Consider the following 26,663-nt stretch of genomic DNA (forward strand, 5'->3'; position numbering starts at 1 on the left):
GTCTGGACAAAATTTGCACCACCATTTTCGTGATCCTGGTAAAAAGACCTTTAATTTGATATATAGGTCGACCAGGTTTTGGATAAGTCCCTTCTACGGGAACAGACAGACAGACTGACTGACAGACTGACAGACACACAGACGACACCGAAGCGAATACAATAGTCCGTCCCTTATACCTTTTTATTACTATTGTAATAATAGGAAGGAGGGACTAAAAAGGAAGAAATTATAATAATGAAGAGAGAGAGAGAGAGAAAAATCGTCGAGGGAAAAAATAAAATAATAAGTGAACCCTGAAAAATTTGGCCTGAAGGAGCAGGGGTGTTAAAACTATTAAAAAAAGGTGGATTGCCTTTTCTTCTTTTCTAAAGTAACCCTTGAAAATTTCCAGATATTAGCTACTTTATAAACAATTTGAAAACGGCTCGTGAGTTCAATGAGATTAAACATAGATGTGGGTATCTTCATTCGGGGCTTATTTAGGTCATACCGAATGTCTTCAATTTTCCTAATATCCGTATTGTTTAGTACCTAACACAGGACAAATTCGACAAAATAAAAGTCATTTATGTCTACGTATACAACAATAGACAGATACACAAAATTCAGTCTTTTGACGCAACTGCAGTAGATTTGGTCCGAATTCATTACTTTTACTTCATCAACATCAAAAAAAAAAAAAAAAAAAAAAAAAAAAAAAGGTACCTAACACAGGACAAATTCGACAAAATAAAAGGCAATTGTGTCTACGCATACAACAATAGACAGATACACAAAATTCAGTCTTTTGACGCAACTGCAGTAGATTTGGTGTGGATTCATTACTTCATCAACATAAAAAAAACTCACTCCAGACAATTCTTTTGAAAAGCTTCATCACCTGGCCAGGTAGATTGGTACACGTTCCTATAATAACAGGTTCTCACTCACTCCAGACAATTCTTTTGAAAAGCTTCATCACCTGGCCAGGTAGATTGGTACACGTTCCTATAATAACAGGTTCTCTTCATTGTATGTACCCACGTCGCCCACTTCAGATGTCTATAATATAAATGTCCATAATTGTAACTATTAAGACTTCTTTTAGTGATTTAATTCCTGGTTAAGGGTATGAAAGAAATCTTCTTAATAAGGTATTATTATTTTTTATTGGGCTATTTTCTTTAATAGTTTTTATCGTTTTTTATTATTGTTATTATTTTTGATATTTGAAGCATGTTGCCATTTTCAGTATTGTGTTCAAGTGAAGAACAGCAAACATTTAAAATACTGATACCAACAGAAGAAATTGCATAATAACATCAACAATAATTGACCAATTTAGGATCCTAATAAAGAAGTTTCGTGAGGATCAATACATCGAAATCCTGGATATAGCTTCTTGTTTGGTTCAATAAATTCAAAACAAACATATTCAGAAGTGAATTTTCAATACACCGAATAAACATCGTTTTTGAATATTTTGACTATTTTCTATTGTACAAATCCCATATTCAAAACAGGGTGGAAATAAAAAACATAAAATTCTAATTGACTGCTGCAAATAATAGTGTGCTAATATATTCAGAAGTTTCAAAGTGGAAATGGAGAAAAAGCCTTCGAGTCTCAAAATTCGCCATGACGACTCACGCACTGCAATTCGCTTCATTGTTCACGCTATCACCTTCCTTCTCAACATCAACATAAATAATGCAAAACTAGACTCTCTGGTTTTCATGAAGATACCAACAGAGACATCGCCAAAAGTGCTGACAGAATATCGGAGTTTTCGAAAACCAAAAATCTCAGTCCAAAAATTACAAACAACTGTCAGTTTTTAAAGACATTCCAATAATCAATAACACTGGCAATGATAAATTTTACGAGGTAGGCAGGGACCGGTGGTATTTATCGCAGGAAAATAATACCGACTGCTTGTAACTTTCAAATAGAGGGCGTGAGAACTTTTAAAAAACACAAGTAGAAGTTAAATACAGAAACTAGACTCTCTTTTCCTGAAGATACCATCAGAGACATTGCCAAAAATGCTGACAGTATATCGGAGTTTTTGAAAACTAAGAATCTCAGTCCGAAAATTAAAAACTGTCAGTTTTTAAAGACATTCCATATGATTATAACACTGGCAATGATACATTTTACGAGGTAGGCAGGAAAACAATACCGACTGGTTGTAATTTTCAAATAGAGGGCGTGAGAACTTTTAAAAAACACAAGTAGAAGTTAAATACAAGATCATTATGAACCAATTGCAGACAAACTGTTACTTTTTTAGGCTTTGAAAAATTCCCTGACTTTTTTCGATTTTTGGCACTTTTTAAAATTTGAAAAATGTTGGTTATCGTGTTTTGCCATCTTTCCACAGATACTGATTTGGTATGATTATGATAAATCCTATCATTATTGTGTTAGGTATTGAACGCAGAGAAATCTATAATGATGATTTATTGCACATCAATTGTTTTATTGTTTTAGAGCCTAAAGATGTTTAGGTCCTCATGCGTCAATAGCGTAGACTCGATGTTTGGTGTCTGCTAGAATCTCTATGTGGGTTTTAAGAACCTCTTAGGTATCTCCAAAAGATGTTTTTCGGTATAATTGAATAATGATGATAATTTGGTGATTATTGTTTGATCAGTAATTGGAAGGGTTAGGTGTAATAAATAGCCAAACGTAAATTGTACCCATTGCAAGATGTTCGATCTAGATTTTAGATACAAAATTGTTAGAAGTGTGCTAATTTCACTACACATTGATGCCTTTTCAATCGAAAGATGAACCGTTTGGTTTAAAATTTTAGTCGAATACTGAAGTAAAAGTATCCCAAGTATCTACCAAAGGTACCTAGATACGAGTATGTGTACTTTTGTATACATATACCGAGAGAACTCTTTGTAAATATAAAGGAAGAAACTGCATGCTTGCCACCTAGGTCCAAGTATCTACCAAAGGTAGATACGAGTATGTGTACTTTTGTACGTATACATATACCGAGAGAACTCTTTGTAAATATAAAGGAAAGTAAAGGAAGAAACTGCATGCTTGCCACCTAGGTAGATCACATACTTGCAGAATTGCCAATACAACAATCTATTTTTTCGTTTGTTTGTTTGTTTTATTTTGATATCAATTAAGATCATTATCGCCACCTAGGTTGATCACATACTTGCAGAATTGCCAATACAACAATCTATTTTTTCGTTTGTTTGTTTTATTTTGATATCAATTAAGATCATTATCTTTTAGTTTTGTTCTTTTACTTTTCTTTCTCTATAGTTTTTTAACTTCTTTATTTACGTTTTGTAAAATATAAATTATACAATATACACGTATATTGTAGTATTGGAACAGTATGTAAGAAATTACTACTGAATCCTCAATGTATGTGGTATCTATGTATAATTGATTTAGATGTGGGATTTGAAACTGTTCTGGCTAGACTACCACTGTTCAGTACAAACTGTTATTAAAATTCAGGTTATTGGCAGGAACGTTTAAAAATTGACAGTTTGGCCTGCATTAAACTCTTTTTACGAGCTCACAGCAAAGGCCTGGTTCACTGAACCCCATTGTGACTCCGTTGCTCATAAGTAGTTAAAGGTCGACTATTAGTAGGGTTCGTATTTCAAGATTCGCACTGATTTGTGTTGCGTGTGTTCTTCTATTTTAATTCCTTTTCAAAACTTTTTGATTGTTGATATCAATGACAATTAAACTTTTACCTTAACAGACACCTCTTTTTCTCGAGGGCTAATATCTTTAGTTCCTCACGAAGTACATGAAGTAAAACACCGTTTCCAGCTAGGAAAACTACGTGTTCTTTAATCCATAGTTTTAGGATAGCGATAAATTTAAATTTGCGATACCGTTTTGATTTGTTGGGCGACTATCAAAACCCAAATTTATGAATATTGATTGGATCCCCTGGCATTGTATTTTCAAACACGTGAGCTCTATGGACTACTTCAGATTCTAATATCCGCACGAGATGAGAACAATATGTTCTATGATTAATATATTCATGGCAGAACTAACGTCAGAATAGCAATAGACCAAATAGTAGTAGAATCATCCAATGATGAAGGATCTACATTGGGTAAAACACTGGTTGGAGAAATGGACCCAGCCAGGGCAGAATAGTTGAGTGCGTGTGGGTGATGCGGCGAGACGGAACCCTTTCGACTTCGGGACCCGTCAATGTCGTTTCCAATATCACTAAGTTCTGAAACAAAAAACATCAACATATGAGACACTTCATCTGGGGGCTCTTGTGAATTTGCTGATAGAGTCAATACCTACAAAAAAGAGGCCGGAAGAATATACTGAAAGATTATGAGACACTTCATCTGGGGGCTCTTGTGAATTTGCTGATAGAGTCAATACCTACAAAAAAGAGGCCGGAAGAATATACTGAAAGATAATAAGTTAGTATCCAAGTTGTAAGGGATAATAATACTACCTATGTACAATGTCGGATAACTCGTAAAAATTCAATAGGATAATATCACAATGTGATGATACAGCAGATACCGAAAATTGGCATTTCTACTTCTCCCGTTTTTTATGTACATCGTCATAAAAAAAGAGAAGAAAATTTGAAAATTCCACATGTACAAAAAATCTATCAATCAAAAATTATTACTTTTTTCTTCTTCATCTTTCAATAACTCAATGACACAAAAGTTTAATATAAAAACTTGTCCGAGAAGAAAATTTGAAAATTCCACATGTACAAAAATCTATCAATCAAAAATTATTACTTTTTTCTTCTTCATCTTTCAATAACTCAATGACACAAAAGTTTAATATAAAAACTTGTCCAAGTTGAGTGTGCTGCGAAAGTTTTTCCTAATGAACATTTTGCAGCAAACATGAAAGATGATGGTATGGGGTATCAAGTATTCCGAGTGCGTGAGAAAAATCATAAAAATATCATTTTCCTATGTGTAAGATACCTCTTCTTCTGAATTCTCTTGATGGGTTTCCATGTCTTCGAGTATTAAGAATATTTCGTTTCAACTTAATGTCTGTTTGGAACTTTTCCTTGTTTTCTGCAATAAAATGAGACCTTTTCATTTTCTCATTATGCCTAGACACATTTTTCATCGTCTTGGTGTGATAAACGGATCAAGAGAAATATGACAAATCCTAGGGACATAAATAGATGGGCACATATTTCAACATCGTCATTTTACGGCTTAAAATTTTGAGAAAATGAATTTCATTATTGAACAGAATCCTAAAGATATGTAAACGCTAAGATGTTTTCATTTCAAAGGGATTAAGAAAATGATTTGTGAATTTAAATTCGAGACCTTTTCATTTTCTCATTATGCCTAGACACATTTTTCATCGCCTTGGTGTGATAAACGGATCAAGAGAAATATGACAAATCCTAGGGACATAAATAGATGGGCACATATTTCAACATCAAGTCATTTTACGGCTTAAAATTTTGAGAAAATGAATCTCATTATTGAACAGAATCCTAAAGATATGTAAACGCTAAGATGTTTTCATTTCAAAGGGATTAAGAAAATGATTTGTGAATTTAAATTTTCACAAATGTAAGGAGAAATACCTACACCTTAATGAAAACCCCAAATTTTCATACAACTTATACACGGTATAAAATGAAAGATTCACACCACAAAGTCTTTTTGACTGAAACTAAGAAATTAATTAAGAGTAATTTTATACCAGAAAAAAGAGCTCCTATGATTTGGTATGATTATGATAAATCCTATCATTATTGTGTTAGGTATTGAACGCAGAGAAATCTATAATGATGATTTATTGCACATCAATTGTTTTATTGTTTTAGAGCCTAAAGATGTTTAGGTCCTCATGCGTCAATAGCGTAGACTCGATGTTTGGTGTCTGCTAGAATCTCTATGTGGGTTTTAAGAACCTCTTAGGTATCTCCAAAAGATGTTTTTCGGTATAATTGAATAATGATGATAATTTGGTGATTATTGTTTGATCAGTAATTGGAAGGGTTAGGTGTAATAAATAGCCAAACGTAAATTGTACCCATTGCAAGATGTTCGATCTAGATTTTAGATACAAAATTGTTAGAAGTGTGCTAATTTCACTACACATTGATGCCTTTTCAATCGAAAGATGAACAGTTTGGTTTAAAATTTTAGTCGAATACTGGAGTAAAAGTCTCCCAAGTATCTACCAAAGGTAGATACGAGTATGTGTACTTTTGTATACATATACCGAGAGAACTCTTTGTAAATATAAAGGAAGAAACTGCATGCTTGCCACCTAGGTTGATCACATACTTGCAGAATTGCCAATACAACAATCTATTTTTTCGTTTGTTTGTTTTATTTTGATATCAATTAAGATCATTATCTTTTAGTTTTGTTCTTTTACTTTTCTTTCTCTATAGTTTTTTAACTTCTTTATTTACGTTTTGTAAAATATAAATTATACAATATACACGTATATTGTAGTATTGGAACAGTATGTAAGAAATTACTACTGAATCCTCAATGTATGTGGTATCTATGTATAATTGATTTAGATGTGGGATTTGAAACTGTTCTGGCTAGACTACCACTGTTCAGTAGGTACGATATGTGGACTGAATAACGCATGTTGGCTCAGTGGTTCAAATTTAAATAGATTTTATGAATATGTAAATCAAACATTACGCCAGGAACTAGAAGATGTCTTCCTACACATTGTGACTCTTGGTGTTTCTACAGGGTACTCAATCCACTCTGGTGTCTTGACCCGGAGACCCGGTAAGGGTGAACTTTGTTTACTCACAAAACTCAAACACAATATCAATTATTTGGTGAATTTACAAAGGGAGGTAAATTATGGAAGATGTCTATCTTGCACTGTCTGACTATTAGGTACCAACCTTTGTAAATGTGACACGTTTCGAAAATATGGGTGCTTTACCAATTGTGCCCCCTCTCCCTCTAAATGCCCGCCGTGTTTGTTTTACTTAAAATCCTTACTCCTCCTTAAGGTGCTTTATAGTAAAACTCACCGTTATGGGAACTTAAATCTCTTGCTTTTTGGTCTAAAGTTAGTGCTCTTTCAGCCTCTCCTCTCTCTTCTCGTAATCTGAAACAAAGGAAGGAATCAGTTTGGTTAGTACTTATTCTGTCAAAAAGTTTGATAATGGTTGCGCAAAGTTGCGATAGAGAATTACTCCGAGATGATCTCTGTCAGATTCCAGAGACGTTTAGGAATAAGAAGTAGTTTTAGTATAAGTTCTACTGCACGACAAGGTTCGGTTCAAAGTCCTGAAGAGCGGAGTTGAAAACAATCATAATCTTAGATCAATAATAATTACCATTCTGGCCAATAAAATAAAAACTATTTACATGTCCGATTGCAGTTCAACTCCCGTGCAGGAGGATATTAATTGAGTTTGATATGTTATTGCGTGCAGACGTAATCGCCTCACAGAGGACAGTGGCTGGCCCCTCGCTGTGAGTAATGTCCAGGTTGATTATCGGCACCTATTTATTACATTTCATGATGTTTAAGATTAATTGTGAAGTAAATGCAAGAGTCGGTAATAAAGTAGTTTGTTTTATTATTAGGAAATCGGTTTAACTAATATAAATTAATATATTTATATGAGTGAGGCTCAGGGTGGTTCATAATTGTGAAGAAATGATCGGTGATGATTTCATTGCTGAGAAGGGGACGGTTGTTTCGTTTGAATCATTAAAGTTGACCTTGAAAACTAATATGTATTGATCGTTTGCCCTGTCGATTTAGTCATACGATTTCAGAAATCTCCAGATTATCCTACCTCTTTCCCCCAAATAAAGGAGACCCATGCACTAGCTATTTTCCAAGAGAAGCCTAAATGGCAACCCTTTATACGTGGATATGCCTCATGTATTCGCAAAGTATCGTAAATCTAACAAGAGAGTTATACGATAAGCTCTGAGATATATCAGAGACAATTGAAGTCATGCGGATGCATCCCCCCAAATAAAGGAGACCCATGCATTAGCTATTTTACAAGAGAAGCCTAAATGGCAACCCTTTATACGTGGATATGCCTAATGTATTCGCAAAGTATCGTAAATCTAACAAGAGAGTTATGCGATAAGCTCTGAGATATATCAGAGACAATTGAAGTCATGCGGATGCATGGAGAAGTATTTCAGATTGCAAAAGCTCATCTCAAACTGTCTGAGAAGCAAACGATTGTGGACTTCAGAATATCAGTGAGTAAAATATGTGTGGAGTATTGGAAGAATTCACAAATAATCTTTGGCTTACATTGTGGTCAAAACGTAGTTTTCTCAGACATTTCATCAAGCAGTAGTACTCGTAAAGACAATAGGAAACCCCCTTTCCAAGTTGTTTCAAGGGAAAAAGGATTTAAAAATAAACGTTGCATTTGAGCGCAAACAAATGAATATCTCAGAAGAAAAAATCAATTATCCATTCCATGACAATAATAGCATCACAGCAAACAACAACATTGAATCTCGTATGTGATTTTATGTTGGAAGGGGCGGATAGAAACTTTAACGTTTCAACATAAAAACGGAATAACCAATATACAAGAAAAACATTAAAATATTTATGTCAATTATTCTTCGGTCGGAGATATACAGGTCTTTAAAAAGTTCAAGAGCTCAATATTGAAAAGGTTCTTGAAGATTTGTTCAAAATTGACATGACGAAATGATTAGTAGGTTCTTAAAGGCCCAAGAAAGTTCTTTGCTTGTCACAGCAGTCAAAAATAAACTTCATTTTCCTACTTCAATTGCAACAATTTCATGATCTGAAATGTTAGTTGGAACGTGCAAAGGTACAAGTCCTTAGTGACAATGATGAGCAGGAACAACAAACAACCCAGTCTAGAAACCTATCCTATCAAATATGTCGGTATACAGAGTCACCCAAACATAAAGTTTCTATTATTATTGCTCTCCCAATCCCAATACCTTGCCGCCACAGTGGTCATCTATCATTTGTCTAATGGCCTACCTGATCACCCTGTACAAGTAAGGTAAATAATAACTATATTACTTTTCAATGTATAGAACAATATCTGCATAACGCCCATAATATGTTTTTATCTCATAAAATTGAACGCTATGATTTTCGCAATGATTTATATCTCGCTAGTAATTATTGGTATTATTTCATAAAACTCTCCTATACAACGCTAGGGTCCTGTACGGACAGAGTACACCTTATTTTGAAATGGGCGGCTTACAATACGTAGACCTCGAGATTGAAAGATCTCAGGGTACCTGAGTTGGTCTGGATTGATATCCTTTCAGAAGAAAATACCACCGAAAGTTTAGTAGGTAAACGTTTAAAAACGTATAAGTACTTGTAGGGAGAAACTTACAACCCACAAGTTGAAAAGCAGGTAGATTTAATTTCGGTTTTAGATTAAAATAAAGCTCATCCAAAGTACTCCACAGATTTGGTCACCCAAACCAACAGCAGATGATAAATTTATTCCAAATGATAAACCAGTGATAGCAATAATACCTTCGACAGGTAAATTTAATTTCGGCTTTTAGTTTAAAATAAAGCTCATCCAAGTACTCCACAGATTTGGTCACCCAAACCAACAGCAGATGATAAATTTATTCCAAATGATAAACCAGTGATAGCAATAATACCTTCGAAACAGGGGCTTGTAGCAAAAACAGCACAACTTCATTATGTACACAATAATAAAGATAAAATTTCTCCACAGAGGTGCAAATGGGAGGGCTATGGTCAAATTTAAACAAAAACCTAATGAATACAGATGTACACAATAATAAAGATAAAATTTCTCCACAGAGGTGCAAATGGGAGGGCTATGGTCAAATTTAAACAAAAACCTAATGAATACAGCGCAAATATTATCGTTATGTTATTATAATTATAACAGCATCATCATAACTGAAGCAATAGCCAATGTTTCCAATGTTCTTACAGGGTCTGCTGATATATCTGAACTTGGATATACTCAGACAGAGGACTTAAACTCCAAAGGGTTTACTCACAAAGATCATGCACGATAGGTCCCTATATGATATCAGATGGGACGATTGACTATATTGAAAGCTGATGGAAGAGAATCAAGAAGTGAGAAAATATTAATCTTGGACCTAAGGGGAGATAAGCCAGAGAGGTGACAAGGTTAACCCATCAAGGTAAGACTGTTATTTAATACTACCAACATGGTAGTAATAGAAAAAATACTACAGCAAAAGGAAAAATAAAATAATAAAATCGGCTAAAAGAAGACTCTGTAGGAGATTTCGACACTTTCCTAATAGTAAATCAAAATGTTTGCACTGTAATAATAATTACAAATAATCACAATAATATTACCGATAATTACTATGGAATATCGCGTTGATGATATGGAAAAGCTTTTGTTTGAATATGTCGAAGTTAAATGAGGCTTATAATAAAATGGGCTAAAAGAAGACTCTGTAGCAGATTTCGACACTTTCCTCATAGTAAATCAAAATGTTTGCACTGTAATAATAATTACAAATAATAACAATAATATTACCGATAATTACTATGGAATATCGCGTTGATGATATGGAAAAGCTTTTGTTTGAATATGTCGAAGTTAAAAAGACTGTTATTTAATACTACCAACATGGTAGTAATAGAAAAAAAAAAACTACAGCAAAAGGAAAAATAAAATAATAAAATGGGCTAAAAGAAGACTCTGTAGCAGATTTCGACACTTTCCTAATAGTAAATCAAAATGTTTGCACTGTAATAATAATTACAAATAATAATAACAATAATATTACCGATAATTACTATGGAATATCGCGTTGATGATATGGAAAAGCTTTTGTTTGAATATGTCGAAGTTAAATGAGGCTTTTGCAACCCCCGTTGAAATCCAGTTGAGTGAACTTTAGTGTGCTTTCAAGGAAAAGTTAACGATAGAAAATATAGTATGCACATCTGTACTTGTTTAGGCTCTGAAAAAGACTAGATAGATTTTCTTTTAAAGAATTTGGTGTCGGAACTCGGAATTGTGGAAACTTTGTTGAAATCCAGTTGAGTGAACTTTAGTGTGCTTTCAAGGAAAAGTTAACGATAGAAAATATAGTATACACATCTGTACTTGTTTAGGCTCTGAAAAAGACTAGATAGATTTTCTTTTAAAGAATTTGGTGTCGGAACTCGGAATTGTGGAAACTTAAACAAAGCTATATCTAGATTTAGTTCCATAACAATAAAATGACTATTGAAAACTGCAATAGATAGAAAAAACTAAACTCATGACATCAACTTACATCAATGAGTTCAATGTTAAATAGTTTTCAGTAAAACTAAACTCGGAATTGTGGAAACTTAAACAAAGCTATATCTAGATTTAGTTCCATAACAATAAAATGACAATTGAAAACTGCAATAGATAGAAAAAACTAAACTCATGACATCAACTTACATCAATGAGTTCAATGTTAAATAGTTTTCAGTAAAACTGTGTTAGGTATGTCTAGACGAAACTGAGACCAAAAGACAGATAGGCCTTATATATGTGGTATTCTCACAATGTTATTGCAGCCAATGTTGTCGATACTAAGTCTGCCACTTCTCTGTCTTATTCAAATCACGCAAAGATTTTTTTTCATTTCACTAGATAGATTCTACATTATTGTGTGTTATTCCTCTACTTGTGTGTATTACTGGTAAACAAATGCCAACATCGGACTCAGCTATTGGTGGATTGCTGACTGTACGGATTGTAAATCAAAGCCTACTTTTTCCTGTCAAAGTAGATTCCAATAGGTAGAGAAGTGCCAATCGCCTAGGTTCTATTGTGATAATGAAAGAATTTACATTCATAAATCGAAGGTCATGTTTTATAAGTTCCTGAGTAATAATTTGCATTGATATTTCCAATATACTGCCATCAGCTCTGGATCTACCGATATCAATGAGATCATTCAAGATTTTCAGTGGAATAAGATTTTATTGATATTCATCAGTATCCAATCCATACACGACCAGGGTGTCTACCAAAATGGAAAAATGAAATTCCCTGACTTTTCCAGTCTCCATAAAATTCCCTGACTTTTCCCAGTATTCCAGCCTGGTAGACACCCTGATGACGACGCGCGACGTATGGATACTGAATGTCAGATATAACGGATAACGTAGTACCTACAGATCTTCTTATTACCGTGAGTTGTTGTTGTTGTTGTTGTTGGTGGTGTTGTTGATGTTGTTGTTGTTGTTGTTGTTGTTGTTGTTGTTGTTGTTGTTGTTGTTGTTGTTGTTGTTGTTGGCGTTGTTGTTGTAACTGTGTTATGTCTAGACGAAACTGAGACCAAAAGACAGATAGGCCTTATATATGTGGTATTCTCACAATGTTATTGCAGCCAATGTTGTCGATATTGAGCCACCTCTAGTTGTTCTAGTAAACATAGCCCAGCATAATACATTTAACAATAACAATAACATTGAGACAATACCAGCAGTACTGAACTGAGGTGTGATAATGTTAATGAAACAAATGCCAAGCTGAATGTAATTAATATTCATAATACACAAGACAGAACTAACAATAATACACAAAGCAGATCTGATGAATCCCCCAGACCTAAACCAATAATGAGATAATAACACAACATAGAGTATGCACAATGGTCGGGAAGAGCAAAATATTCAAAGGTGAATCAGGTTCTATGGATATTAAATGTCAAAGTTTCGACTTTACCTACGATTTTCTCGTGAAACTTTTTAGTTCCCTAATCATAATTTCCAAATCTGGTTGATATATTATTTTATATAGATCTAAAGATATGAGGACTTCTCTTGCTTTCAAGACAATAACTAGCTACCAACTGGTCATCAATAAATCATCCGGAACATACGAGTATGAAGGTACGGTTACCTTCAGGGTATCCACTTAGATCTAAAGATATGAGGACTTCTCTTGCTATCAAGACAATAACTAGCTACCAACTGGTCATCAATAAATCATCCGGAACATACGAGTATGAAGGTACGGTTACCTTCAGGGTATCCACATATTTGCAATAGCAACGTAATTTATAATTTATACAGATAAACATCAAATTATGACAATTTCAAGGAACTATTCGCCATATGATATAAGCCTACCAGGTCTGAATCAGCATATTTCTATTAATTTAATTCAAATCCTAGAATCTTGAACGGTAATCATAGATGGCAATTAAACTTCTAATAGTAATCATTACTCTGAAACCTGTATGCAGATAGATTGGGTGCGTTCGAACACCATTTCTATTAATTTAATTCAAATCCTAGAACCTAGAACGGTAATCATAGATGGCAATTAAACTTCTAATAGTAATCATTACTCTGAAACCTGTATGCAGATAGATTGGGTGCGTTCGAACACGATTTTAATAGTAGGTAACCTATAGCAGAGTGGGAATCAAGTTGAGTATTTCTGGCATCTCCACTAATATAGGTCTGAATCAGCACATTTCTATTAATTTAATTCAAATCCTAGAACCTAGAACGGTAATCATTATAGATGGCAATTAAACTTCTAATAGTAATCATTACTCTGAAACCTGTATGCAGATAAATTGGGTGCGTTCGAACACGATTTTAATAGTAGGTAACCTATAGCAGAGTGGGAATCAAGTTGAGTATTTCTGGCATCTCCACTAATAATTACAAGCGTGTGTTAGTGAAGATGCCACAATTCTCATATTAGTGGATGTGCCAATTAACACCTATGTATAGGTATGTTCTGAAGGACTGTAAAGGAATGCTCTGAACATAACTTAATGTTTATCTCGACATAAGTTATGCGTAAAATGCACGGATATCTGCTTCCTATTACATATGTTCTGAAGTAATTATCACTGTAAAGGAATGCTCTGAACATAACTTAATGTTTATCTCGACATAAGTTATGCGTAAAATGCACGGATATCTGCTTCCTATTACATACAAGTTGCTATTACATACAAGTTATATGATACAACTTTATAGCACCATTTCGGTGCACTATCCTTATTTCAGAAGGACACATTTTATATTGAACCCGCTATTATCATTACAACATTACCAGCAGAAAAAAGAACTATTTTGGAAACACTATTAACAATATTAAATATCTGTGAAAGAAAATACGGGTAGGGAAGACACACACAAACAGTGTCACAAGTTGCTATTACATACAAGTTATATGATACAACTTTGTAGCACCATTTCGGTGCACTATCCTTATTTCAGAAGGACACATTTTATATTGAGCCCGCTATTATCATTACAACATTACCAGCAGAAAAAAGAACCATTTTGGAAACACTATTAACAATATTAAATATCTGTGAAAGAAAATACGGGTAGGGAAGACACACACAAACAGTGTCGAACGGAAAATAGAAGTCACGAAATACGACTGAAGAAAGGACAGCTGACAAAAATATCATGTACATACTAGCACCTTGCCGCCACAGTGGTCATCTATCATTTGTCTAATGGCCTACCTGATCACCCTGTACAAGTAAGGTAAATAATAACTATATTACTTTTCAATGTATAGAACAATATCTGCATAACGCCCATAATATGTTTTTATCTCATAAAATTGAACGCTATGATTTTCGCAATGATTTATATCTCGCTAGTAATTATTGGTATTATTTCATAAAACTCTCCTATACAACGCTAGGGTCCTGTACGGACAGAGTACACCTTATTTTGAAATGGGCGGCTTACAATACGTAGACCTCGAGATTGAAAGATCTCAGGGTACCTGAGTTGGTCTGGATTGATATCCTTTCAGAAGAAAATACCACCGAAAGTTTAGTAGGTAAACGTTTAAAAACGTATACTTGTAGGGAGAAACTTACAACCCACAAGTTGAAAAGCAGGTAGATTTAATTTCGGTTTTAGATTAAAATAAAGCTCATCCAAAGTACTCCACAGATTTGGTCACCCAAACCAACAGCAGATGATAAATTTATTCCAAATGATAAACCAGTGATAGCAATAATACCTTCGAAACAGGGGCTTGTAGCAAAAACAGCACAACTTCATGATGTACACAATAATAAAGATAAAATTTCTCCACAGAGGTGCAAATGGGAGGGCTATGGTCAAATTTAAACAAAAACCTAATGAATACAGCGCAAATATTATCGTTATGTTATTATAATTATAACAGCATCATCATAACTGAAGCAATAGCCAATGTTTCCAATGTTCTTACAGGGTCTGCTGATATATCTGAACTTGGATATACTCGGACAGAGGACTTAAACTACAAAGGGTTTACTCACAAAGATCATGCACGATAGGTCCCTATATGATATCAGATGGGACGATTGACTATATTGAAAGCTGATGGAAGAGAATCAAGAAGTGAGAAAATATTAATCTTGGACCTAAGGGGAGATAAGCCAGAGAGGTGACAAGGTTAACCCATCAAGGTAAGACTGTTATTTAATACTACCAACATGGTAGTAATAGAAAAAATACTACAGCAAAAGGAAAAATAAAATAATAAAATCGGCTAATTGCTATCATTTGGAACTAAAAGAAGTTTTTAAAATTTCGGTAAAGTTGACATATGTACAATAATGTCATGATAATAATCTAACCATAGCATATCATTTTTAGGTGAAATGAAAGTAGGTACCTGGTACCATAGTCCTAAGTCCTATTACTTGATAGGATTGTGTTTGAACACTATCAACTTGTGCTGATAAAGGCTGATGTAAAAGTTTCAAAGCGGATGACAAATTCAATAGAGGACATAACAAGAACCCCCGTGATCTCCGAAAACTTTCTCCCAATACCATACCAACTGCATTTGCATCTACAACACCTATACAAATACCTGGCAGAGTTTTATTACAGTCACGTCCTAACCGCGGATGTAAAAGTTTCAAAGCGGATGACAAATTCAATAGAGGACATAACAAGAACCCCCGTGATCTCCGAAAGCTTTCTCCCAATACCATACCAACTGCATTTGCATCTACAACACTTATACAAATACCTGGCAGAGTTTTATTACAGTCACGTCCTAACCTTTATTGCGAATGAGCATAATACGAATAGTAAATTTCTTGATCTCTATACAAATAGCTGGCAGAGTTTTATTACAGTCACGTCCTAACCTATATTGCGAATGAGCATAATACGAATAGTAAATTTCTTGATCTAATGCCGTCCTAGCAACAGTTTTATGGATTCAATCTTCATAAAAAAAATCGTTCTAGGTTTGTTCTGTACAATACAGCCTTGATGACATCAAGGTAGAAATGGTTGATGAAAGAGGAGTGTGAGGACTAGATTGAATTATTCTGACATGACACAAGTGTGTCATTTCTATCCGCCATATCAAATGCAGCGCTGCTTACCTATGTTTAATGTATGAGCTGAAGATTAGACATGGGATCTAGGAAGTATTTTGCAGAGATGAAAGAAGACATTTCGTTGGAAGGTATTAAGTATCTTGCAAACTACTAGTAATGAGTTGACTAACAAGAGATATAGGTAATAATATCTACTCCATACTTCACATCTACTTAACTATACTTATAGGAATACTACACATTAGGTATGTGAACTTGAAATATGCCTTTCTACATTTCAAAGAGGTCGCTGTTGTTTTCAGAAACAGTCCGGAGCACTAGCGCAGAATTGTATTTGATTTGGCAGAAAGAAACACTCTGTTCTGTACAAAGTTATTACAAAACATTGGAGCAGAGAAAATTATTAACCAAAAAGTATTACACTTCTGGGTATCCACCTCCTTGCGACAAGTACGACAAGTGTTCAGCAAACTGACCAACAGGAATTACTCTACATTGCATCTGGTCTATCAAGTTTCAAGCTAATAATTTTATATCCAACAAAGGTAGTGTTCACCTAACTCATAATGAAAGCTTAATATTTCATAATGAGATAATCTGGAATGCATCCGAAACAAAAACAATAGCTCACCAGCACAATATCCAATGTCCAATCATGCACAGACAAATGTAAACGGACATTCAATACGAGGGGAAGGGGATGTCAAACGTCGATAAAATTTAAATTGAAGTTAATTTATTCTTGTTTATGGAAATGCTACATTGTGCAGTCGCCTTGACACAAAGGCTTTTGTTATTTAAAAGTTTGGTCAATGATTGTGACAAAGATTTAGTCTGAAGCTTTTGTATTTGTACCTCTCTGCTTGATAACTTGATTGCACCAACCCCATATGAAAACAAGTTTATACTTTGAACAGGAGTTGGAACGAATCATCAGTTTCAGTTCTAGGGATGAAAGTTCAACCAAGATATTTGCTACCACTAAGTTGCTTCCGTTTGATTGAAATCTCTAGTGAACTTTTGTCTACATGGATTGACCTTTACGAAAGCTTTTAGCAGAGTTTTATCGAGGTAAAGAATGAATTCATTTTCTCAAGAGTACAAACTTACAAGCATTAATACAGAGAATTATATAGGTATACATGTGTATATTAAGTACCTATACAACTATGTAACGTTCAGACATAAATAATACAATATTAAAACCCATATGTACGTCACTAAGTTGCTTCCGTTTGATTGAAATCTCTAGTGAACTTTTGTCTACATGGATTGACCTTTACGAAAGCTTTTAGCAGAGTTTTATCGAGGTAAAGAATGAATTCATTTTCTCAAGAGTACAAACTTACAAGCATTAATACAGAGAATTATATAGGTATACATGTGTATATTAAGTACCTATACAACTATGTAACGTTCAGACATAAATAATACAATATTAAAACCCATATGTACGTAGGTATTACTGTACACGTATGTACTATGTAAGTAAGTATAGCTAATATTCTTTTCTTTCTCATTTCTTGTATTAAATTTCTTCTTTGTATTATTACCATGAAATTAAACTCTCTGCTGTGTATTTTCCCAAAGGTTTTGTTTCGTTTATATTTTCTTTGTATTATTACCATGAAATTAAACTCTCTGCTGTGTATTTTCCCAAAGGTTTTGTTTCGTTTATATTTATGATATTCTTTTTATTTTAGAAAAGAAAACTTTTAACTTCAGAGAAAGATTGAAAAATGCTGTTTATGTGTACGTGTATACGTACGTAGACAGCATTAATACGTAAATGTATGTTTGCTATGCGACAAAAGAAGAAGGTTTTAACAAAGAAAACTGTTTTCATTAAATATTTCCCACATACCTATTGTGGAGTGCTGGGGAAATTGAAATTTTCTTATATGTCTTTTTAAAATTATATTAAAATACAACTAGCTACCACCAATTTGACATTAGAAAACAAAAGGCAATCATATTTGGAAACCTTTGACTCAAAGGCCTTGTAGTCTTGGTACATTCATGACGGGGGAATGCCTCTTGTGTTCCTTTTCAGTATCTACATCACTTCTTTTGTGTACTTCTTCCAAGTTTATATTACTGTTTCTACTTATACTTTCTATCTATGATGGAAGTTTTGTTTTAAATGGTTTCGTTCAAAATGCTTCTGACATTGAACATTGAATATCTCTGGTGCTATTTACCCTAAAGACACACAGATCTATAAGCCCCCTAACTCCTGCACCTCTACGGTCTACGTCATCAGTTATCGTTTTAAATGGTTTCGTTCAAAATGCTTCTGACATTGAACTTGTGACGAATATCTCTGGTGCTATTTACCCTAAAGACACACAGATCTATAAGCCCCCTAACTCCTGCACCTCTACGGTCTACGTCATCAGTTATTCCATCTTCCTTCTGAATAATTAAAACTGATATTCAGAGTTTTCCACAGATAATTACAACTCGAAGAAATGAAAACTGAAAACCATAATTAAATCATTCGGATGAAGGAATTATCAAGAGGAGGGGGTGTTATTGGGGACTGGTGAGGTTAGAACTTTAATTACACGTCTCGTGTATCCTTCTACATTATCTGTACTTTCAAGAATGTCGATATTTTTCGAGAGAGGGAAATATGTTATGAACTTATGAACCAACAAATAAAGAACAAAGCAAGGACTACTTGTTTTTTGTCGACAAATATTTTTGTGCTTTTAGGAACGTGTTAACATAGAAAGATTGTTTATCAAAATTATCTGATTAGAAATATTTGCCCTCTGATAAAATACTCAAGACATGGAGGTCATCACTAAAGTAAGGAACTAATTACCTGCCTAGTACTCAAGCTATTGGGTATGGAATATGAGCGACAAAGTAACTTCATCATAAAAACGCCAACCTTCCTGTTCTAAAACAATATGTCATTTTTGAGCAGTCGACAAATATTTTTGTGCTTTTAGGAACGTGTTAACATAGAAATAGAAAGATTGTTTATCAAAATTATCTGATTAGAAATATTTGCCCTCTGATAAAATACTCAAGACATGGAGGTTATCACTAAAGTAAGGAACTAATTACCTGCCTAGTAGAAATAGGTAATCTCAAGCGATGTGCATTCGTAGAAGAAAAACTCACAAACGAAAACCTTCATAGCGGAAAAAAATTCCCACGGAAAAAAATCCCTCGGACAAGGTTAATACTGCACTCCAGACAATGTAATCACTAAAATACTGTTTCGTACCTATATACATTATATTTCAATGAAAATGACATTTAAAACATAAGCATACCTCAGAATATTACACATGTAGGTACCTACTATTCTGTGTCTACTCTAAAGACACTTTGGAAATTTTAATTTTATAATTAAATGAAGAAGCTAGATTTTCTAAATAATGGTAGAAACCTAGTAGAAATAGGTAATCTCAAACTATTGGGTATGGAATATGAGCGACAAAGGAACTTCATCATAAAAACGCCAACCTTCCTGTTCTAAAACAATATGTCATTTTTGAGCACTTCACGAAAGATAGCAAAAGAAAACAGTGAATATATTATCAAACGCATTATGATAACAAGGCTAGATGATATTTCTAAACACAGTCAATATTATCTCCATCTGTTAATATTTACTTTCCTATCATAGCATGTACATTTCACTGACTCCGCCATATGTAGAACACAAAACACAAACAATATTAAAGCTTATCTCCTACTTTACACACTTCTTTCGTCATCGTTTTATAGCGTTATAATACACTTTGAAAAAATTATCTGTACCTATTAGAAATGTTATTTCTTTTATGAGACGACAATTGTTAACATAACATTAAACCTATCGACTCCTGTACCTATTAGAAATGTTATTTCTTTTATGAGACGACAATTGTTAACATAACATTAAACCTATCGACTCCTGTAATGTCGTAAAACCAATTAGAAATGTTATTTCTTTTATGAGACGACAATTGTTAACATAACATTAAACCTATCGACTCCTGTAATGTCGTAAAACCAACTTTGTGTGCTTTTTATATCGAAAACATTATTCATATTGAGCGTTACATTTTCAGAGAAAAAAGTCGGTATGAGTGGAAAAAGTATGGGTCTTGTATTGTCCCAAATATCAAATCCCTTTGGAAGTTTTGGTCCAGTCGGGCCAGACTAAAACACAACCAGCACAAGACAAGAAGATAGACACAATCTAAAGCAGACTGATAATAAAATTAATATTCTGCGCCACAGAGCAGATTGAACTGAAAATATCAGATTGCAGTATGGGTCTTGTATTGTCCCAAATATCAAATCCCTTTGAAAGTTTTGGTCCAGTCGGGCCAGACTAAAACACAACCAGCACAAGGCAAGAAGATAGACACAATCTAAAGCAGACTGATAATAAAATTAATATTCTGCGCCACAGAGCAGATTGAACTGAAAATATCAGATTGCATCAGTGTTGTGTTTAATGCAGTGATAAATATTATTAATTAACTATTTTCTATGCGGTAGGTAAATGCTCTCACACAACTGTTCTCGTATGCACATTTTATATGCAGTAACAATTATTTCCAACTTTTTTTATAGTGTTTCTGGGCCGATCAGCCCTTCTTTTCATGATAATTTTATTTATCCAGTGCTCTATTTGGTGCCTTTCTGTGCATGATTGCACTTTGCACTTTCAGACTTGGAAGTAGTTGAGCTTTTTTGCTTCAGTGAAAAATATGGATGAGTAGAATTTTAAAAGTGCCTACCCTCACATGTGTAGAAAAGGAACATGAAATTCTAACGAAATCATTAGAAAATTAGAATACAGAGAATGCATTTTGTTTTCTAAAAATTATGAACAATGATTTTTTTTAATGTGTGTTTTTTTTAAATTCAGAAAATTGATAACGACCAAGTCTATTAAACATTGAAGTAAACATAGGCAAATAAAAAATGAAACACCTTTAAACTCAGTTCCGCCCCTAAATTTAATATTTCAAAAGAACTTAAAAATAGTAAATGTCAGACTGATAAGAATCTTTGAAACTCAACATATCAAGGAAACAAAAGCAGGAAATGATATTGAATGGACGTAGTAATTGCAACAAACCATTTCATAGAAATGGTTACTTTACTAGGTAGGAATAAAATAATAAATTGTAATTAATTTGTCAAAAATGGCAACATAAACGAGGTTTGGGACTTTGGGTCATAATTTGGATAAAATGAAAATGACATCTTTAATTGAGCGGGGTGGTCGAAAAATGGATTGTACTTATATGAAAATTATTGCTATCATTTGGAACTAAAAGAAGTTTTTAAAATTTCGGAAAAGTTGACATATGTACGTACCTCCTCGTATGTACGTGTGATATTCTATCTTTAAAATTGCATTGGAACTGGAATTTACATGTCTAATGGTGGATTTCACCAACCTTCTTTCCAGCCTCAAACAGCCCGTTAGCTTAACAAAATTATTGCTATCATTTGGAACTAAAAGAAGTTTTTAAAATTTCGGAAAAGTTGACATATGTACAATAATGTAGGTAATGATAATAATCTAACCATAGCATATCATTTTTAGGTGAAATGAAAGTACCTTAAAAGATATAAAAGAAATCATAGTCCTAAGTCCTATTACTTGATAGGACTGTGTTTGAACACTATCAACTTGTGCTGATAAAGTCGGATGTAAAAGTTTCAAAGCGGATGACAAATTCAATAGAGGACATAACAAGAACCCCCGTGATCTCGGAAAGCTTTCTCCCAATACCATACCAACTGCATTTGCATCTACAACACCTATACAAATACCTGGCAGAGTTTTATTACAGTCACGTCCTAACCAAAACATAAGCATACCTCAGAATATTACACATGTAGGTATTATTCTGTGTCTACTCTAAAGACACTTTGGAAATTTTAATTTTATAATTAAATGAAGAAGCTAGATTTTCTAAATAATATACTCAATGTAGGTAGAAACCGAATGTTTCCTTCATTAAGAAATATGGAAGAAAAAGTTCGAGGAAAACGGCGCGGCGACATGCACTAAAATGAACTTTCTTCTAAAAAACTAATACACTTGTATATCATGCTCTTAAAAGCTTTCGCCCATTAAAAATTTACACAAAGTTACATTTGTAGAAATGTAATTTCTGGTCTGCCCTTAATGAAAATGAAAAGAAAATGTTTTCCTCTCCGCTCTGGAAGCATTAAAATATTTAAATGTTGTGTTGAATTTTTTATTCCATTACGAATAATTTGGTTATTACAATGTATATTTTATTATTTTATATAACTGCTGAAAAAAATGTACTTTTTATTCCGAGGGAGGAAAGAAAAATGAGAAGATTAGGAAAGAAGTGACTTTATGATGATGGAGGTATTAATGCAGTTAGGAACGTGATGAGATGCTCAACAAATTGTGTAATTAGTACCTCCTCGTGTGTACGTGATGTGACATTCTATCTTATGTGTAAAATTGCATTGGAACTGGAATTTACATGTCTAATGGTGGATTTCACCAACCTTCTTTCCAGCCTCAAACAGCCCGTTAGCTTAACAGCCCTAGCCCTGTTAAAGGGCTGTTAAGCCAATACAAATTAAATAGAACTTAACTGGCTGTTAGCTTAACAGGAGTTCTAATGACTGAATAAATATTGGTGAAATCCAACAGAAGATTATTATTTGACAATTAACAGGTCTTTTCAAAGAGTTGGATACTTATTGAAACTTTTCATATGTTCGGGCTTTAAGCAAAATTCAAAATCTTCTGGCGAAAGCTCAATCTAATGCTCATAATACCATACTGAATAGTAAAATCTACTTCGCCTTTCTGATCTCGGAACTTTTGAGTTCGAGACGGTAAAGAATTTAATCCTTGAATTTTAAGTCTTCAGAGAGCAAAAGAAAAGGCCATTCTAGAGAATTTGTATTTCTTTTGTGGAATTAAGTTTGCTCTCTTCTTTTGAAATAAATATGTGATCCATTATCCTTTGAAATTACATTCTAGAGATAATATTGTGGGCTATAACAAGGCCAGGGGGAAGAGCTTTTTGGTTTTCAATTTCATATTCTGTTTCAAAGATAATAAATAATAATATATGCTTCAGATAAAACCTCAAGGCCAGGGGGAAGAGCTTTTTGGTTTTCAATTTCATATTCTGTTTCAAAGATAATAAATAATAATATATGCTTCAGATAAAACCTCTTTTTATTCTACGATATGTTTTTATATTTTTACGTTATTTCTGTGCAAAGTTCCTTTTATTGTATACCTATCTATCTTCGCATTGTTAGAATGTATTAAATTTATTACAATACACTCTGGAGGTACAGGTACTGAGATGAATATAAAATGTTCACTTTAGCTACTAGGTATGGAGACACTAGATAAGTCAGAAGTTGGTAGTAAAAAGCATATTGATCTTGCATATATTATCATCACATGTCAGTCGTGACTTGAGCATTTGAATGTAAGAAGGATGTGATATGTCGTATATGTTTAAACTTTCCATATTCCATGGACAGCAACAATTACTGGACCCTGTTTTCCAAATCAATGAAAGAACTTTTTTTTATCTGACATTTGTTTAATATAAATGGTTAGCGAAAACATCAAAGATGATTGAACTCTCCAAATAGCAAATACCTTTGTATCAGGTCATTATTAGATTAAATAGTTTCATAATTATATATTTTGTCATTTGCGAAATATGCAAATATTTCGTCAAAGCATATTTGCAATTCTTTATTATGTTAGGGTTGTGGTAGGAAGAACAGGAAGAGGAGAGCTCTGCATCTATAAATGTATGTTATTATTTGACTTTAGAACAAAATAAATCGGATCGGAACAAATATTGTTAACTTTTTTCTGAAATTCTTAATGACTTATCACACCTCGCCCTGAATAACTTTACACCTATAAATCTACTTAGACTCTTAATAGAGCTAGAAGATAAAATCCAATGTCAGCTAGAAATGATTAGTGTCTTGTTTCATTTCAGTACATACCTACTCAGATTAAAAACCAATTTAATAATTTAATGTGATTCAGTCAATGCAAGTCCAACCTAAATCGCCTTACTTGTAATGCTCATTGGAAATCAAACCGCTGAAAACTTGTCTGATAAGTCGTATTTTATTTACCTTTTTCTTCGCATACGTTAAACATATTTGCAATAGCAACGTAATTTATAATTTATACAGATAAACATCAAATTATGACAATTTCAAGGAACTATTCGCCATATGATATAAGCCTACCAGGTCTGAATCAGCATATTTCTATTAATTTAATTCAAATCCTAGAATCTTGAACGGTAATCATAGATGGCAATTAAACTTCTAATAGTAATCATTACTCTGAAACCTGTATGCAGATAAATTGGGTGCGTTCGAACACGATTTTAATAGTAGGTAACCTATAGCAGAGTGGGAATCAAGTTGAGTATTTCTGGCATCTCCACTAATAATTACAAGCGTGTGTTAGTGAAGATGCCACAATTCTCATATTAGTGGATGTGCCAATTAACACCTATATGTTCTGAAGTAATTATCACTGTAAAGGAATGCTCTGAACATAACTTAATGTTTATCTCGACATAAGTTATGCGTAAAATGCACGGATATCTGCTTCCTATTACATACAAGTTGCTATTACATACAAGTTATATGATACAACTTTATAGCACCATTTCGGTGCACTATCCTTATTTCAGAAGGACACATTTTATATTGAACCCGCTATTATCATTACAACATTACCAGCAGAAAAAAGAACTATTTTGGAAACACTATTAACAATATTAAATATCTGTGAAAGAAAATACGGGTAGGGAAGACACACAAACAGTGTCGAACGGAAAATAGAAGTCACGAAATACGACTGAAGAAAGGACAGCTGACAAAAATATCATGTACATACTAGCCTTGGAATGACGATATGAACTGAATGACATGAACCGATTGTGATTTTGACCAGAAGTATACTATTTATGAAGTTTTTGAAAAACCAGATCGAAACATGCCAAGAACATTGGAAGATGCTGGATTTAAAATAACTACACCCAAGTATGTAGCAAAAATGTGCCACATGGAGCAAAGGTATGGCCCGAAAGTTGATTGAAAATGTCAAACATTTAAAATAAAATGGGAATTTCATTTATGAAATATTTCCAAGTCCCCCGACAAGGGGTTGTGTGTTGACCAAGGCAGGGGTTGTGAAATGGTCACCCCCAACCTAACCTGGTCCAACACCCTTTGTTGTAGGTACGATTATAAACATGAAATATGTATCTACCTATAAAAAAATACATTATGAAAATTCCATACTTTGAGAGAGAAAAGCAGTTTTCAAGTTGTGCCCGATGGAAAAAGGATCAAAAGGAAAATTACTGAAAATGTCAAACATTTAAAATAAAATGGGAATTTCATGAAATATTTCCAGTCCCCCGACAAGGGGTTGTGTGTTGACTAAGGCAGGGGTTGTGAAATGGTCACCCCCAACCTAACCTGGTCCAACACCCTTTGTTGTACGATTAAAAAGTATTGAAGTTTTGTTTTTGAAAGTTGAAAACTTTCTGCAGGAATTCAACTCATATACGTCACTAGATATAAAGAAAACCACACTGAAGACAGCATAAAAAACAAAGTCAACCTCAAAGGAAGGGGGATGGGGCAGAGAAAAAGATAAATGGGGTTTTGTTTTTTAATTTCATTCCCTGTGATTTGTTTTACGTCCAACATAATTTTTGTTGTGTAAACAGTATTTATGGGTACCTATAATACTGCACTCCAGACAATGTAATCACTAAAATACTGTTTCGTACCTATATACATTATATTTCAATGAAAATGACATTTAAAACCGAAAGTTGAAAACTTTCTGCAGGAATTCAACTCATATACGTCACTGGATATAAAGAAAACCACACTGAAGACAGCATAAAAAACAAAGTCAACCTCAAAGGAAGGGGGATGGGGCAGAGAAAAAGATAAATGGGAAAGAAAACCTGGACAGTGTACGAGACAAAAATGTCCGCATGAGTGTCAACAAACACAAGAGTGATGGAGTTGTCAAGACGGTGGAAGAAAAATGAGTTTTCAATTGAAATTCAATATGGAATAGAAATACTAGCACACACACACACACACACAGGTACGATTAAAAAGTATTGAAGTTTTGTTTTTTAATTTCATTTCCTGTGATTTGTTTTATGTCCAACATAATTTTTGTTATGTAAACAGTATTTATGTGTATAATACTGCACTCCAGACAATGTAATCACTAAAATACTGTTTCGTACCTATATACATTATACATTATGTTTCAATGAAAACGACATTAAAAACATAAGCATA

General features: G+C 33.6%; 1 protein-coding gene across 1 annotated transcript in view; it reads right to left on the reverse strand.

The window, feature by feature from the left end:
- LOC103511308 (dachshund homolog 2-like) overlaps positions 1-26,663 on the reverse strand; it is a gene marked incomplete at its 3' end in the record, with an annotated part of 111,573 nt that overhangs the window by 17,415 nt on the left and 67,495 nt on the right. Inside the window, exon 4 of the mRNA XM_026825113.1 lies at positions 7,013-7,089. Within this exon, the coding sequence (XP_026680914.1) occupies positions 7,013-7,089 (77 nt within the window). The remainder of the gene's footprint in view (positions 1-7,012; positions 7,090-26,663) is intronic.

Source organism: Diaphorina citri, unplaced genomic scaffold (assembly GCF_000475195.1).
Source record: "Diaphorina citri unplaced genomic scaffold, Diaci psyllid genome assembly version 1.1 scaffold699, whole genome shotgun sequence".
Classification (NCBI taxonomy): Eukaryota; Metazoa; Arthropoda; class Insecta; order Hemiptera; family Psyllidae; genus Diaphorina; species Diaphorina citri.